General features: G+C 38.1%; 2 protein-coding genes across 2 annotated transcripts in view; one reads left to right on the top strand and one right to left on the bottom strand.

Annotated features, from left to right (window-relative positions):
- LOC105398248 (proton channel OtopLc) overlaps positions 1 to 16,095 on the bottom strand; it is a 73,993-nt gene that overhangs the window by 39,724 nt on the left and 18,174 nt on the right. The gene's annotated exons all lie outside the window — the stretch shown is intronic.
- On the top strand, positions 12,095 to 14,633 carry LOC119690977 (tigger transposable element-derived protein 6-like). Its single transcript, XM_048625198.1, has 2 exons — positions 12,095 to 12,316; positions 12,560 to 14,633. Exon 2 carries the CDS (start codon positions 12,560 to 12,562, stop codon positions 14,429 to 14,431), a length of 1,872 nt encoding a protein of 623 aa, XP_048481155.1. The 5' UTR covers positions 12,095 to 12,316; the 3' UTR covers positions 14,432 to 14,633.

Consider the following 16,095-nt stretch of genomic DNA (forward strand, 5'->3'; position numbering starts at 1 on the left):
TATAACGATTATAAAAAAAAAGTTATTTTCATGTCAAGGAGTCATTTACCTAATTACGATTTCACTCAACAGCAGGTGAACTGAAAAAATAAGTTCTAGTTCTATCATCACTTTAGATCGCAAACATTGTAACTCCACTTTTCTCGGCGAAAAGTACTCTTTGGTGTCAATAGAAACGTTTTTTGAATTCACATGTTTTCCTCTTTATTCGAAAAAAAAACTGTATTCCGCATTTTACCATTTGTTTTCCTCTAAACCCCAAACCGTGATTTTTAAACAAGAAAACTTAGTAATTATACCCTTTATTCTCATATACAACGTGCGATGTAGGCGAACGTGAACGAAAACTATGCAATAAGCCTTTGTTTTTATTACTACTTTAGTAAATTACAATAACATACTCAACAATGTTAATTTTTTTTGCAATGTTATGTTGTTAAATTAAGATCTAATATTTTATTAACATGAAGTTACTTTCAACTTTTTTTTGCATCTATGCGTCGAATCACAGCATGACGGCTGCTGCAGCTTCCTGCTGTCCTGTCCTCCAACCAATCCCACCAGTACTGCAGGTTGCGTCGAATACGAGCCATTCTCTTCGACTTGACAAGACAGGTGCTCCCGGAAGGATCATAGATCGCACGGAACCCGTACCGTATAGAGGCAACGGACTCCTTTGCAACAGCCCCCCAGATTCGGAAGTAGCCCATGCACTGCATGGCGAGCACAGCTGCAGCAATTTTTTCGTAATGAATCATTGGGATGTCATCCCCGAAGGAGGCTCTCAGCCTACCTCACGACCTGTGTGACATTAGAAAAATGCACTGTGCTAACGCCGTTTGCGAGCTTGATTTGCAGGACCGCGTTGTATGCCAAGTTCCACAGCAGAGGGGTCCAAGACCTACCGCTGTGGAACTCCGCAACTGAACTTCTTCTGTGAAAACAAACCCTCTCTTTTCGCATCCTTAATGTACTTGTTAGACACGTATGACCTCTGTCAATTTTCTGCAGATAAGAAGACAAGTGATGGTATACAAGAGCCGCCCTAAAGGTTCGCCCTCTAGGGGATAGAGTTGAACGCGGTTACTATTTTTAAGCAAACAGCCAGCGCAACAACTCGCCCGTGGTTCTTATCCTGCTCCGACAGTGAACGAACGCAAAGTATTGTACCCACTATTCGAATCCGCATTTCGGATGCCAAACTGACTGTCCGAAAGGTCGAAACCGTACCACCACAGAGGTATGACTCGTTCGAAGAGCTTATCAGGCTCTTACAGCAATCAGATGTGTCGGTACACTGAAAGATAATCTACAGGCCTGCTTTATTTATTTAGGAGCACTAATGGCCTCCTTTCAGACATTGAGTCAGTGGCACTCAGGCTGCGGTTGAACAGGAAGATAGACTGTCTAAACAAATCATTTTTAGGCTAGTTAAAAAAAACTTTAGGTGGGTAGTATGCCAACTAGAACTACAAATAAAACAGTATTTTTGTCTCCTCTAAAATTTGGTCACGAGGAGTTACGATGATTACGATCTAAGGTGACGCTGACGATATTTTATACAAGGTATTGAAAAAAGGGTATAAAGCTTAGCCAAAAGTGGATTTAGGTGCCATTCTGATCCACTTTTCTTCTACAATTTTGAAAATTCACGTAGCAAAACCTTTTACATAGAAACTTATTCGATCACGTGACTTTTTACTATAGAGACCGAATTTATTTTTCGAGAATTTCCAAAACTTGGAGAACAAAAGTTGTTCAGAATAACCCCTGAGTCAAACCCTTTCGGCACAGTATACCCTTTTTGCAACATCCTGTATAGGTAATATCAGGTTTATAAAAGACCTGGGCCTGTAGAGTGAGACTCGGCATGGGGAGTCATAATTTATAGATCTTTTAGGTTGCAGTGGCGAATGGGCACTGGTAGCCCTGCCCTTTTCTATAACTATAACTATAGGTAATTTTATGGCAATTTAAAAATGGTATAACATTTATCTATTTGAAAAAATCATTAAAAATATACATTACCTATCACCCTAATTAAAAAAAAAAATTCAGCCCTTACTTTAAACTTATAACACCCCTCTATTTCCTTCAGGGGTTAAAAAACCTGTGTATTTAATATTTTCTTATGAGTTTTTTTTTAAAACTAGGCTCTTACATAGTTGTACATAATATTATGCGGTATTTTATTCCACTTGTAACGCATAAAATTCATAGCTACAGTAAACATTTCATTTTTTTCATGGCGAGATACAGTCGCACTTAACCGCTTTTTTGCAAAGCTTGTTAAATAGATTTAAAAAATTATGTAAATTTTAGATCTTCAATTTTTAAAAATACTTACTTATTTTTAACAACCTGTAGTGTACAGACTACAGACTACCACATCTTAAAATATATATATTTTTAATTAACTACGGTTTTTGGTTTCAAATAAAACAAATTATGAACTTACTTTTCAACACCCTGTATATTGTGTAGCTTACCTACCATACACAACCGTTAAAATAAAATAAATTACCCCTCAGAATATAAACAGGCTCGCGCTTTGGCATACTGCATTGACCGTATAGTTCTTATTCGGAGAATCTAATAAGTGTCATTATGTGTAATGTTTACCTTTATCTATGCATCTGTAACTCTATAGTAAAAAATGTAAACAAATCGAAAAGGCGAAATGTTTTCTAAGAATTTTCGGCTTTTCTGCATCTAAAATGATTAGAAAATTAACTTTCCATAGCAAATGCATATGTATTATAATAATTGTAGTCATAATTTGTTGATTTAATCAGTTTTTGTGAAATATTTGATAAAAAATAAAATGGCGTGGGTATCGCTCCTAACAGGCCGCCACCAGGGCGACGACTGAAGAAATCTGAAATCTGTCACGGTGTCATCATTTTTAAACCGGAATTTATTAGTTTTTTGCAAAAAATGTTGACTTCTGGTCCATTAAATCCAACTCTTTAAGGTAACTTTGTTAAGAATTTAATTACCTACACATACATATAAGATTCCATGAAAATGGGCCCTCTGATTTCGAGGGTTTTTTCATAATAAGTCAAAAAATGGCAAAAGACATGGTGTGTTTGCAATTTTTTTTAACATACTTATTATAATCCTGCACCAATTTATAAGCAACTAACATGTTCAGTATACCCTCTGCTACAAAATATATTTTTATCAATGTGATAGAAGCCACCGTTTTTCCAATCTAATCAAGTATATCAAGCCGACTTTAGCATTTTAGCTTTAGGGATCCCCTTAAGTTAAACAGAACTTGAGTATGAAATACAGCGCTGCGATTGGCTGTATCTGTATTGTAAAATTTCTTCGTTTATCGTGTAAAAGCACTAAGCTAACTTCCTCCAGTGTTTTGCTACACTTATTGCGAGATCATTGGCCTTCATCAGGTCTCCTTGACTGCACTTTGGGGCATTAGGACACTCTATAAGATGTGACGTAGTCTGGAGGCTTCCGCAACTGCATAGAGTGCTGGCATTGGCTGGGAGCATATCCCATCGCCTTAAATTGTCCTTCGTCCGGGCAACGCCAGCCCGGAGGCGGTTTAGTGTTTTCCATACAGACCACTCTTCACCCCCTCCAGCAGGCAGCTCCTCGGCTGGCTGGACAAACCGACGCAAGTGGGAAGTATCGGCTCTCCAGCGGCTCAGCCTGAACTCCTGCGCTGTCTCGTTAGTCAGCGGTTCGGTTTTGACAAAGCTTCTGCGTGATTTAAGGCGCTGATGCACTGGAACATGACCATACAAAGGATGGCGCGAGTCGTTCAGTTGTTTCCAGCGCTCTTTGGCCGCAGCGGCCTGTCTGCGAACCGCTGGCGGTGCTATTCCAGCAAGCAGGTATAGTTTTTCAGTCGGAGTTGGTTTTAAGCAGCCTGTACCCAGCCGACAGGTCTCATTGAGTGCGGTGTCCACCTTCCCAGCGTGAGCCGAGTTGTTCCATACTGGGCATGCGTATTCTGTAAAACTTATTTCCATGCATAGGTAGATTGACTCGAGTAAGAAACTGTGTCAAAAAAATTCACCCTGTCCCAGACCTTGGGCCACTTTAAGGTTTTGAAAAATTAAAATACTTCATATATACCATAATAGACTAAAACAAAAAATACAAACTATTTTAAAGACGGCTCTATTTTTAGCTGCCCACGTCACCCGAAACAAAAGAGAGGCCAGTTTAGACAAAGCGTAAAACTGCATTCATTGATCTGGGGCGGGCGGGGCGCGGGGCGGGCCGGGGGCGGGCGGCGCGCCAACGAAAGCGAAACGAGACGAGACCTACACTAGACTACTACTACAACTTATAGTACTACGGGTTTGGCTAGCTGCTACTATGAATACGGGTTTAAGATGTTTAAGTATGTGGAATTTCCTATAGTGGTCGTATTTGGATTATTTCGGATTGATTGTTGCGAATCGCATAATATTGTTGATATTATTGTAAGTTGATTCAATAATCTTAGCAAAGTTAAAAACCTACCTACTTAAAATGTTAGACTGTTATTCTTTCAGTAATTTCAGAGTTGGTCCCATAATGAAAGTAACTCTAGTATGTAAGGGACATTAACCTGCTAATAGCCAGGTCACTGATAAAATATCACCCTGTATAACGAGGCCGGAACAGTTTGCGGCATGTCCGGAGTGTCGACACGTGGTATGTGGAGCGGTGGACTGAGTTTACTGAATTAAATTATCATATTAATTAAATTTAGAGCCGCTGGTGCTGCTGGCATAACGGATTAGATCTCGGTCTCTCATTCGGGAGGCCATAGGTTCAAATCCACTGAAAAGGCTTGGTAGTTTAAATTGTATTGTAAAATTTATGTAAATAACTGAACATCCACCATCAATGTAAGTAGTATTGAATGAAATTATGAACACTTTGTATTATGATAAATGAATTATGTAGCATGTTCCTTATAATTATGTATTAATATGATTATGTGTATGCATGCTTTGGAATGAAATCTAGAACTATGTACTTCAATGCTTATATTCTTAATTTGTAATGATTTTATTCTGTTTTATGTACCAAATAAATAAAATAAAATAAAGAAATAAATAAGTAGTAGTAGTAATTAAGTATATTAGTTATACTGCGTGCGCTTACGAAATAAAATTATTGTCATTATTCCATGACGTGATAAAAGCTAATATGGCCTTCCATGGTTTTCCCTAGCCTACGCCTAGCAGTGGACGTGTGGATGATTTGATAATAATATGTCAAGCGACATAAGGGGTTTTATTGTTAGTCCTCCGCAATTCTCTGTACGATAATTTAATTTTAATCGTAATCAATATCAAATTCAATTCAACTATTTCACAAAAAAAATACAATTAAAAAACTTCAGGCGCACCCGATCCAAAGGTTCCCATTACACTGGCTGCGTTACCGCGCTGCATGTTTATGTTAATTTGTAAACAATTTGGTTGAATAAAACTTGTCCTACTCAACTAATAATTATTATTTATATCTCACCATTCTTTGACACTATCATCTTCGTCTTTGACCTTCACAACGGCAGTGGCGCACTCAGTCAGCTCTGTATCATCGGTTATCTTCATTTTAATCTATATTTGTTTCACAACTAACACACACATACTTTTTACACTGTAACTTTCACTAAATAATGCCGTATGAATCTTGCTTAAACAGCGCTTTTTGCATGAACATTTTCATACATTATTCAGCGCTCTGCTTCGGAAAAAGTATGAAACCAAAAGATCGTCGCTGAGAGCTTTCTTTCTGTATAAAGTCCAAGGAAAAATGTTTAAAACCGGTAGAGAAAATGGCGATGTTTTATAGGTGCGCGGGCGCAGGACGACTGCGGAGCCGGGCCTGTGAACCAATCCTGGAGGGGGACTAACTCGATGATGCTTCAGTAAATTGATGCAATTTCACATTTAACTGTACGGAGATTTGCCAATACTGAGCGCTTTGTTTAGGGCGGATGGGAATTAAATTTAGAGCTTATGACAATGGTACCTAGTACCTACCTACATATTTTAGTAAAGCTGAGTGTATCGTTATATAATACTCAATACTCAATCTTTTATTGTATCCAATAATTTAGGATACTACTTAAGTAAAATATAGTCAAGGGAAGTCAACGGAAAAATTTATTCAAACTGTTATACTAAAGTCGTGTAGGTACTCGTAAGTACCTAAGTACCGAGAACTACTTACATACACGCCGACCCGCAAATCCGATCACCAGTCACTGTTCTTGTAAAGAAAAGGATAAGTAAGGCTTGACATGATTTACTTGTAGTATCTATTGATGGGGGTAAATTGGGCGAAAGCTTTTTTGTTTCTTAAGAGAATATAAACTAAAACGTATTTTGTGTAAACCATACACTAGCAATTTCTTTAAGGGTATCAAATTGTATATTATTCGAAGGATCACCAGTATGTCTCATTCTATTGTTCATGCGTCATTATTTTTTAAATTAGTTCGTTTTTTGTATTATTTCCATTTCCATTGGAGACTCTCTGAAAGATCGCATCCGGAACGAAGTAATCCGACAGAGAACTAAAGTCACCGACATAGCTCACCGAGTTAGTAAGCTTAAGTGGCAGTGGACTGGTCACATCTGTCGAAGAACCGATGACCGATGGGGTAAACGTGTTCTGGAGTGGAGGCCGCGACTAGGCAAACGTAGTGTGGGACGCCCTCCGGCTAGATGGGGTGACGACTTGCGAAAGGTGGCTGGTTATGATTGGATGCGGAAAGCTAAAGATCGCATCCAGTGGCGTGCTTTGGGAGAGGCCTACGTCCAGCAGTGGACTGCTATAGGCTGATGATGATGATGATGATTTCCATTTACCTACGGATTTATAATAATGTAAATGTGTGTATGTTTGTGTGATCCATAGATCTGCTACATAGTGAGATCAGATAGAATGGCCGCATAATTTCAGTTACAAAATCCATTAAAGGATTCCTGACGACGATTTCGAAACGTAACCGTGTATCCAGGACATCCTATTTGAGTTCCAAGACGCTCCGGCGGCGGATAGGTGACATTAGGCGACCGTAGCTCGATTAGACGACCGTAGCTCGTAGGTGATAAAGGGGAAGTGCGGCGGATAGTTACACTTACCTCATTATTGTGTGGCATATGCAAGCGAGCAATCTGTGCCTAGTCTGGTAGATGCAAAGACTATAATAATATTATGTGGGTAGATGTGCGACACAGAATGGTAAGCCAATCAAACATTTGACCCACACATTTGAGACCAAGTTTGAGTGCCATAATTATTATGAGCTAACAAACCTCTTGCTGTGAGCTGCCTACTCCTTACTTGCTATGCCAAAGATTCGTCTCGTGTCTCATGGAAATGACAAAAAAATTAGGTCGAGAGGTCATCTAGACACTTGATATGTCGGGTTATTCAGATGGCCTAGACGTTTTGGGTTACTTTTCTACCTCATGATAATGCGCCTTTTCAAGTAAGTATCACAAAGGACGACTTGACACAAATCATCTTTATATTAGCAGTTTCGTCACAATGTCTTTGCAGTGGCAGTAGCGATGCCGATGTAGGCATGTTGACGACATCTCTCAAATAGCGGACTGGCCCCGCAGTCGCGCAATCCGCCAGATTGCTCGCATCCGTCGCCCCCCACTATCCCCTTTGACCTTCCAGGCTCATATTTACACGGGTGTTATGGCGAAATTGAACTTCACTATATTTAAACTACTTTAGTTATCCAAAAGGTTGACCTGTATTCGTTAACTTGTCCCGAAAAAATAACAACACGGACTCGGATACCGGAATATAGAAATAGATATTATTATAGGGACTGACAACCATAATCTACCTAAGCATGTACCTACTTAAGTACTGCTGATGATGATGATGAGTCACGGCGGCTGTTGCAGCTGGGGAGGGCGTCGGTCGTGTACCGTGATATGATTTATGTAAAGTCTGTTTTTTAATCTCAAATACTAAATTATCAGATTCTGAATGGTTCACCAACAGTCGATTGTGACGCCAATAGAACGATACGTCACTTAATCGCGGGACAATCGACTCTTGCTGATCCGTTCAGATGTTCAGAATCTTTCAATTATTTATTATGTGAGATTAAAAACAGAATTTATAAATTCGATCTTAACTTAAGCACTACTCAACGACTATTAAGCCCATAGTCAGCCAATATAGATAGGTCAAAGTTGAATTTTGTGGTACTAGGTAGATAAGAACTAAGTTTAGATTACATTTCGTAGTAGATCTAGCCACAAACTCGGACCTGTATGACTAACTCCAACCCTTAACTTTACTTACATAGATAATGTTTAACAATAGCCTAACTTATTGTTTGTTGCATAGACTTGCTTAGTTTACCTAAGTTAGTTTACTGATAAACATTTCACGAGCTTGTTAGTTTCATAAACATCAAGTTTAGTTTCACATTTTACATGTTATGTGCTATACATAACATCGTCGTCGCTATAACATAAAAGCTTTAAGGATTACGAGGAAACGGTGCGCCTCGATGATGTCTCGCCTCCGCGGCACCACCAACACTATCCTGAGTGTGTTCGCAGACCGGTGGGACTCCCCAATGCTGCGTCATTGGGTGTTACGTCACACCAGTTATGCATAGGATTGGTATTAAGTTAAGCACGTATAATTATTATTTATTTGTTTTACTAACACTACATAGAATAAGATAAATTGTTACTAACACGCTATGGACTATGTATTTTGGTCTGAAATAAATGATTTATTATTATTATTATTATTACCTATCAAATTTATTTATACATAATTATAGTTTGGTAGTTAATCTTAGGTCAGTGAGTAAAAATTGATATTATGTTATAAATTTTCACAAAACCATAGTTTCTAACCATTATCATTAAAAAAACTACACAAGCAAATAAAAAGTCCCACCTGCCATATACCACTGGAACGTTTTCATTGCTCGTGAATGTATGAAAAAATTCCCATCCACACATAAAAACGTTAAATCCGTGTGCACACCACTCATCTCCGCAACATGCTCTCGCTACAGCATCCGGGGGCACTCCGGGACTAAAGGATCTCACAATAAGCTGTAGGGAACTGTACTGAAGCACCAGGTACAGTTGGCCACAGGTAAGCTCGTCTATAGGGTGGCAGTTTATCCGTGTCTGAACAGAAGGTTAGTGCTTCAACATTCAAAACAGATTTTAAACTACCTACTCAAGTAGAAAAATAAATTGCTCATAATCGAAAAAAAACATAAAATTATCGAAATAAGCTACTCCTACGGTTTCTAGTTTCTAGGCTAGCTTAATCCTAAACATCCACCCCTTAATACCGTTTTTCAGGACTTTCAGCTTCAGCTGATTGTACCTAGACATGTTTAGAGCCCTTACAGTACAATAGAGGCGCTGGATCAAACTACAGTGTAACCTTTTTATAGTTACACACGCTCATTAGTGCTATACAGTGAGGTAATTACACTTGAGTAGGGCTTAGGTAGACATGTTAGACGACCGAGGGGTGTAGTGGTTAGTTACAGTCGCTGACAAAGGTCCCACGTTCAAATACCCGCATATAAATAAATACTAAAACAGATAGTGTAGCCCAAATGCTAATTATTGTAACCATCTTAAAAAAACACCATGAAGTACCAATATATTTTTAAAAATTAGTTTGCCACCTATTTTTGGACTTTAAGTACTATTCATAGGCCTCACTTATGCTATTATGTAAATAAACTGAAAAATGCACTTAAAGTTCCACACAAAGCTTTAACCCTACGCAAACTGTTACAGTAAATCCAAAAATAGACAGTTCTAAAAATACGAATAGTATAGACGTCGGCGGTCGCATCGTACCTATCGTAGGTCTGTCAATAGCTTAGATATGACTATATGACCCCTTATATTCTTTTCTCCCTTCGAAGGTAAGAGACACCCCCGGACACATCACCAAATGACACATGACTGATTCCCAAATCGGAGACAAAAATAGCAGAAAAAGGGAAAATGGGTACCTTGCTGGTATCGGCTAGAGAATTTACTTTTTTTGCCTCGGCCGTAAATTAATGGAGTAGTTCAATAAAATTGTATTAGAGCGGTGGTAGCTTAGTCGGGTAAGCACCCGCTTCTCACGCCAGAGATGCGGGTTTAAATCCCGGCGCTAAAATGTACCAATGAGTTCTTTGAATTTAAGTACAATGTATATACCATCGCTCTTACGCTCAAGGAAAAACATCGTGATGAAACCTGCATTAACTTGATTTAACAGTCCAACCTGCAGTGGACCAGCGTGGTGTGAAATGGTCCAAGCTTAGGAAGGCAGTTTAGACCTAGGGGATATGCACAAAGGTTCCATTCGAGAGCCAGGTGCAGGTACTTACACCCCCACAGCTAATTAAATGAATAGTATTACTGCATTTTATGAAGTTTTCTTCGCTATTTAATTTCAACCAAAAATTATTAAGATTCTCAGACAGTCTGGTGCAGCATCTGTGTTTAAGTGCCTAATTACTATCACCGAGGGAGGGAGTCTCACACTTCGACTGTCACTAGAGTCGTAAATATTTGTCTATTTCTATTTTGTTAGGGAGAAGTGTGACTACGGTGGTATAATATGGTGGCGTGACTGAATGGTTCGTTTGTTTTATTTAAACTTAAAGGGTAGAAACATCATATTTCTAAGTTAAATTTATCAGTTACCTCTTTATCGTAACTCCTTACAATTACACGGTATACGAGCTCATAAGTCACGAGTTAGTGAGTGAGTAGGTACTCAGTAAATTTAAACGGCTAAATCAAGTTAATTAAAGACAAAATCCAACACACAGCCCGTACCTAATAGTAATAATCTATTACTTCACCTGACAGGAGGGGGGCTAGGTTGCAATGGCAACTAAATACGAACCAAACAAAAACTCTACCTTCTCATGGTCAACATAGATCTATTGCAATGACCAATGCATATACTTTATTACTATTGAAGGCACGATCGATGCTAGAGTCACAGATATACACACGACAAACTTTTCAGGAGCTTTTCAGTAAAATTGCCCTCAAAGTGACAGTCCCAGACATTATTGTTGGGAATCTAGCAACACTTTCCCTCAGTACGAGTATTTCATGTGTGTATTTTTCCGTCTCTTTGCCGAGTCTGTAGGGTTACTCTATAATACTGACGAAAAACGAACGAACGAGAGCTGCCGTGGAATCGGCACGTTTCATACAACGAGATAGAGTCGTGGCTCGCGCAGTAGCGTTCTGAAACTTAGTTTATCGTCAGTATAGAGTGACCCTCGTCTCCTCACTTGAGCTCCAGTGAGAATGACAACAAAATGATACGACGACAATCCGGAGCAGGAACCTTTATCCCGCGCTCTCGACTCTTTCCTATGTGCCTACACGAGCGAAGATACGACACATAATTGGAGTATCTGTACATAAACAAGACATTTTATGTGTCTCACAAAGGCTTTAGAATTCCTTTATATTGTATATTTGTAAAAACAAAACTTAAGCAACAACTGTGTTTACACCCCTAATTTTACATAAATAAACTGTTTATTTTCCCTTCAGCGCCTAATAACTAATCTGAATTGCTAATCGTTTAAGAAACCCTACTCCAGATCTAGTGTTTGTCATCAACAGGCTAAGAAAATTTATATTGTTAATCGCTAAAATCAAAATAATTCTATAGTAATTATATTGGCTTAAACTGATTTTTGACGGCAGCATACTGATCGACCACTACTTACTAAACTTCTACCCTATAGGTACGAGCTTTAAATGCCTACATAGGTAGGATAACAGAATAAGCTATAACTTTGTTACCAAAAAGCTTTTGCGTCAGAACGTAGTGCAATATCGAAAAGCCTTTTTGAAAAGGATGAATTTCCAATATGGAAATCTGATCACAAAATACAGGGCTTTTGAAAGCTCAATGTAAAGATATTAGGTATTTGCAATGGTTAGGTTTGTATGTATAGGTAATATTATGTGTAGATGCACCTCAGAAATTATAGTTTCATAATTATGTGTTTCATATACAAGACAGCGTCTGAGATTAACTTCAGACATAAACAATAACATCCTTACATAGGGGAGAGTAGGGTAATGGGAGTCAGCGGGCAATGGGAGTCACCCACACCACCACGAAACCAAACATGAGACCGACGCGTAAACAGCTTCCTCACCCCCCGCTTCGGGCCCCCGCGCAGCCACGAACGGCTCGTGCCAGTCCGCGCTCGCGCCACTGAGAGACGACCGTGTTTTGTTTTTGCGCTCCGCTGATGTAATTTTTCGTAAATGCAAATTAGAAGGTAAGTACCAAATATCTTGCAGTATGCGGTTATGACATTTACACTTACTTAGTTAGACGTTTCAAATTGTGATGTGCAGTTCAGATTATATCAGTGTATTAAAGTTTTTTTTTATTTTTATTTTTTACTCATTAGTGTAGTTGTGGGTAATGAGAGTCAGGTGACTCCCATTACCCACAACTGATTACTATTGCCCGCAACTGTGCGTTGCTGTTGAATCATGTTTTTATTATTTATTTCTAGATGCCGAAAGTACGCGTCAGGACAACTGAAAAGGCTTCCTGGTCTCCTGATAGCCTAAATAAAGCTATACGACTCATTGATGGCGGTTCTTCTATAAGAAATGCTGCTAAAGTAATGGGAATCCCTTTTTCAAGCCTTCAGAAGAGGATAAAAAAAGGTTCTACCTTAGCACCACATCTAGGACGATTCACTGTCTTTAGTCGTGAGCAAGAAGCCGAGCTAGCAAACTTGGTGAAGAAAATGGCAAATATTTTCTACGGTTGTACTGCTAATCAAATCAGAAGAGTCGCTTTCGAATATGCTGAAAAATTAAATGTGAAGCATAATTTTAATCAAGCTTCAAAAATGGCTGGACGCGATTGGTTGCATGCTTTTATGGCTAGAAATAACATTTCTATTAGAAAACCGGAAGCGACCAGCATAAACAGAATCACGGCCTTTAATAAAACAGAGGTAAGTCTGTTCTTTGAGCTACTTGGGCAGCTGATGGAAAAACACAAATTCGTCCAAAAAAATATTTATAATTGCGATGAAACCGGTATTTCAACGGTTCAAACACCGGGAAAAATTTTAGCTGCAAAAGGACAGAAGAGAGTAGGATCTATTACCAGTTGGGAGAGAGGAAAAAACATCACCTTGTTGTGTGCTATGAGCAGTGCTGGGGGGTACATTCCACCTATGTTTATCTTCCCTAGAAAAAGGATGACTCCACTACTTGAGAAGGATGGTCCAGCAGGCGCGCTTTACAAATGTTCAGACAACGGATGGATCAACGAACATCTCTTTCTTGAATGGTTGGCGCATTTTAAACAGCACGCTAAACCGTCTGCAGATGAACCCATCCTTTTAATACTAGACAACCATGCTAGTCACATTTCTCTTTCCGTCTACGAATATTGCAAGTCCAATCACATTCATATGTTGTCTCTTCCACCACACACGTCTCATAGAATGCAGCCTCTTGACGTTTCTTTTTTTGGCCCTCTCAAAATGGCGTACAAAAAAGAATGTGACTTGTTTTTGAAAAGCCATCTAGCAGAAAAGATAACCCCTTACGACGTAGCGTCCTTGGTGAGGAAAGCATTTAATAATGTTGCTTCTATTAGTAAAGGAGAATCGGGGTTTAGATCAACTGGAATATTTCCACTAAATCCGGAGGTATTCACAGAAGAAGATTTTCTCGCTGCAGAAACTCTCCAATCTGAGACCGTTGTAATCGAAGACTGCAATGAATCTCTCGCAGCTGCCTGTGTGATTCCCAGTACATCAAAAGAAGACTCGCCAGTTCCGAGCACGTCAACACAAATTGTTTCACTAGATCTTATGATGTCTAACCAAGAAGTCCCACTTGATTCTGAATCAGATGTTGTACCACAAGTTCCTGGCACGTCTAATCAATCTAGTGTATTGCATGATTTAATAAAAATGCCCGAGAAAGCATCTGTTATTAAAACAAGACAGGGCCGAAAGAAGCAACACGCTACAATTTTAACTTCAACGCCACAAAAAGAAAATCTGTTAGAAAAGGAAATTAATAAAATGAAGAAAAAAGGAGGTAAAGAAAAAGAGAAAACATGGAAAGGTAAAGGACAAGGAAAAAAGACTAAAGTACAGAAGAAGGGTCCTGAAAAGGCAAAGCGCCAAGTATTACAAGAACAGAACGAAACTTCTGTATCAGATGTTGGCACTGACGACTTATGCCAGGACGATGAGGATGATGACGCAGAAGATGCTGGGAACAGATGCCTAGTATGCGACGAATTCGGAAGAAACAACGAGATGTGGTACAGGTGTACCTCGTGTGGACTATGGGCTCACGCGGAGTGCACTGGATGGGAGTCAGCTGAAGGTTATGTTTGCGACGTATGCTAGATTTTATTTGACTCCAATTGCCCCCAGGGTGATCACCATTACCCCTACGTTGGTGTAATGGGAGTCAAATCTGTTTTTTTTTTTAACTCTTATAATTTCCAAAGTTGACTGCCAAAGTGACTGAAATTGATTTCTAATGATAGTTTAATAAGCAAATTATGATAGTACGCAGTTATAATAAATACTTTCTTTTTAATTAAAATTTTATTTGAGTTCTCGCTTAAGTGACCCCCATTACCCTCTTTTACCCTACATAGTAGTAGGAATATATATCATTACCAGTAAATGTTGATATTAAAGTGATCATTTAAAATATATGTTTTTCTTACTGTAATAACAAAAGTTAAAATACCATATTTGTTTTACAAAAGTTTACCACGTATTTACAATGAATGAGTATAAAACTGAACCGTTTGTGATGGAACGTAGCTGGGCCATTATTTTATTTTGGGTACAATTTGGCATACTTTTACAGATATTTTTTTCAAAAATAAACTTATTATTAATTAACCTTTCAATATTTATTTATGTTAATTAACATTTATATTATTCATTAAATACATTTGCAGCGATGTTTTCTTGCTATTTCTTAAAGTTATTGACGTTTAATCGAGGAACGATGAGAAAAAAATACTACTGCGTTACTTTCATACAAAATTATGTTTTATTGTTAGGAACATATATTTTGGTTCGTAAACGTATACCAGATAAAAAGTAAGAAAAAAAACATTAATCTAACAGTTTCAATTACAAAATATTCTCAGTTTTGTTATTCATTCTATAATAAAGTTTCCCACTGCGTTACCAATCAATAAGTTTTAATGCAATACTTTTCGAAAAAAGGACAAAATAATCATAATTTTTTGCTCAAAGTTTAAGAAATAGCTCTAAATAAGGTGAATTATAATTATTACATTTAGTTTAACATTCTTTCTAATATAGAGTAGCTAAAATGTTTGTGAATACTCTCAGGAAACGAGGGACAAATAGATAACGCTGTGGTTAATTGGTAACACAGTGGTATCTCAATCACAATCTTTATACTTTCTTCAATTAAAACTAATCATAATGTGAAAAAAACTATCAAACTAAAATTATCAGAACTATTTGTTTAATAACAAACATTAAAATCGCTGAAAATATAACAACTTAATACTAAAAAATATTTCTCATTTTTTTTGCCTATAAAGCCGTTGTTTTTCAGTCGCTGTTTACGCCATTGAGTCTGAAATGTTATACCGTAACAATATAATATGCTCAAATGTTATATTTGTACCATAAATTGAGTAACAGATACCTGAAAACTATAAGAAAAACCCCTGAGTTACTATAGCTACAACTGCGTTACTGAAAAAGTAACGAAGTGTAGCGGTAACGCAGTTGTAAAACAATAACCTATTTGAAGTTAGTACTTAAATGAATACACATACATGGGATATCAAAATGCCCTCATAATTGTTACTAATTATTACATATATTGCATGAAATAAAATAATAAATATCTATAAAACTCACCGTATGTCGCCGGTAACTCAGTGGCGTCACAATAAATACACGCGCTTCTCTCCAGGACTCTCATCCGAAAGACTTGGTCATTTTATCCGTCCCACTCTCCTTCCTGCACTCCGATACAAATACACAGCCATTCAAATGATCTTAGGTGT

Source organism: Plutella xylostella, chromosome 13 (genome assembly GCF_932276165.1).
Source record: "Plutella xylostella chromosome 13, ilPluXylo3.1, whole genome shotgun sequence".
NCBI lineage: Eukaryota > Metazoa > Arthropoda > Insecta > Lepidoptera > Plutellidae > Plutella > Plutella xylostella.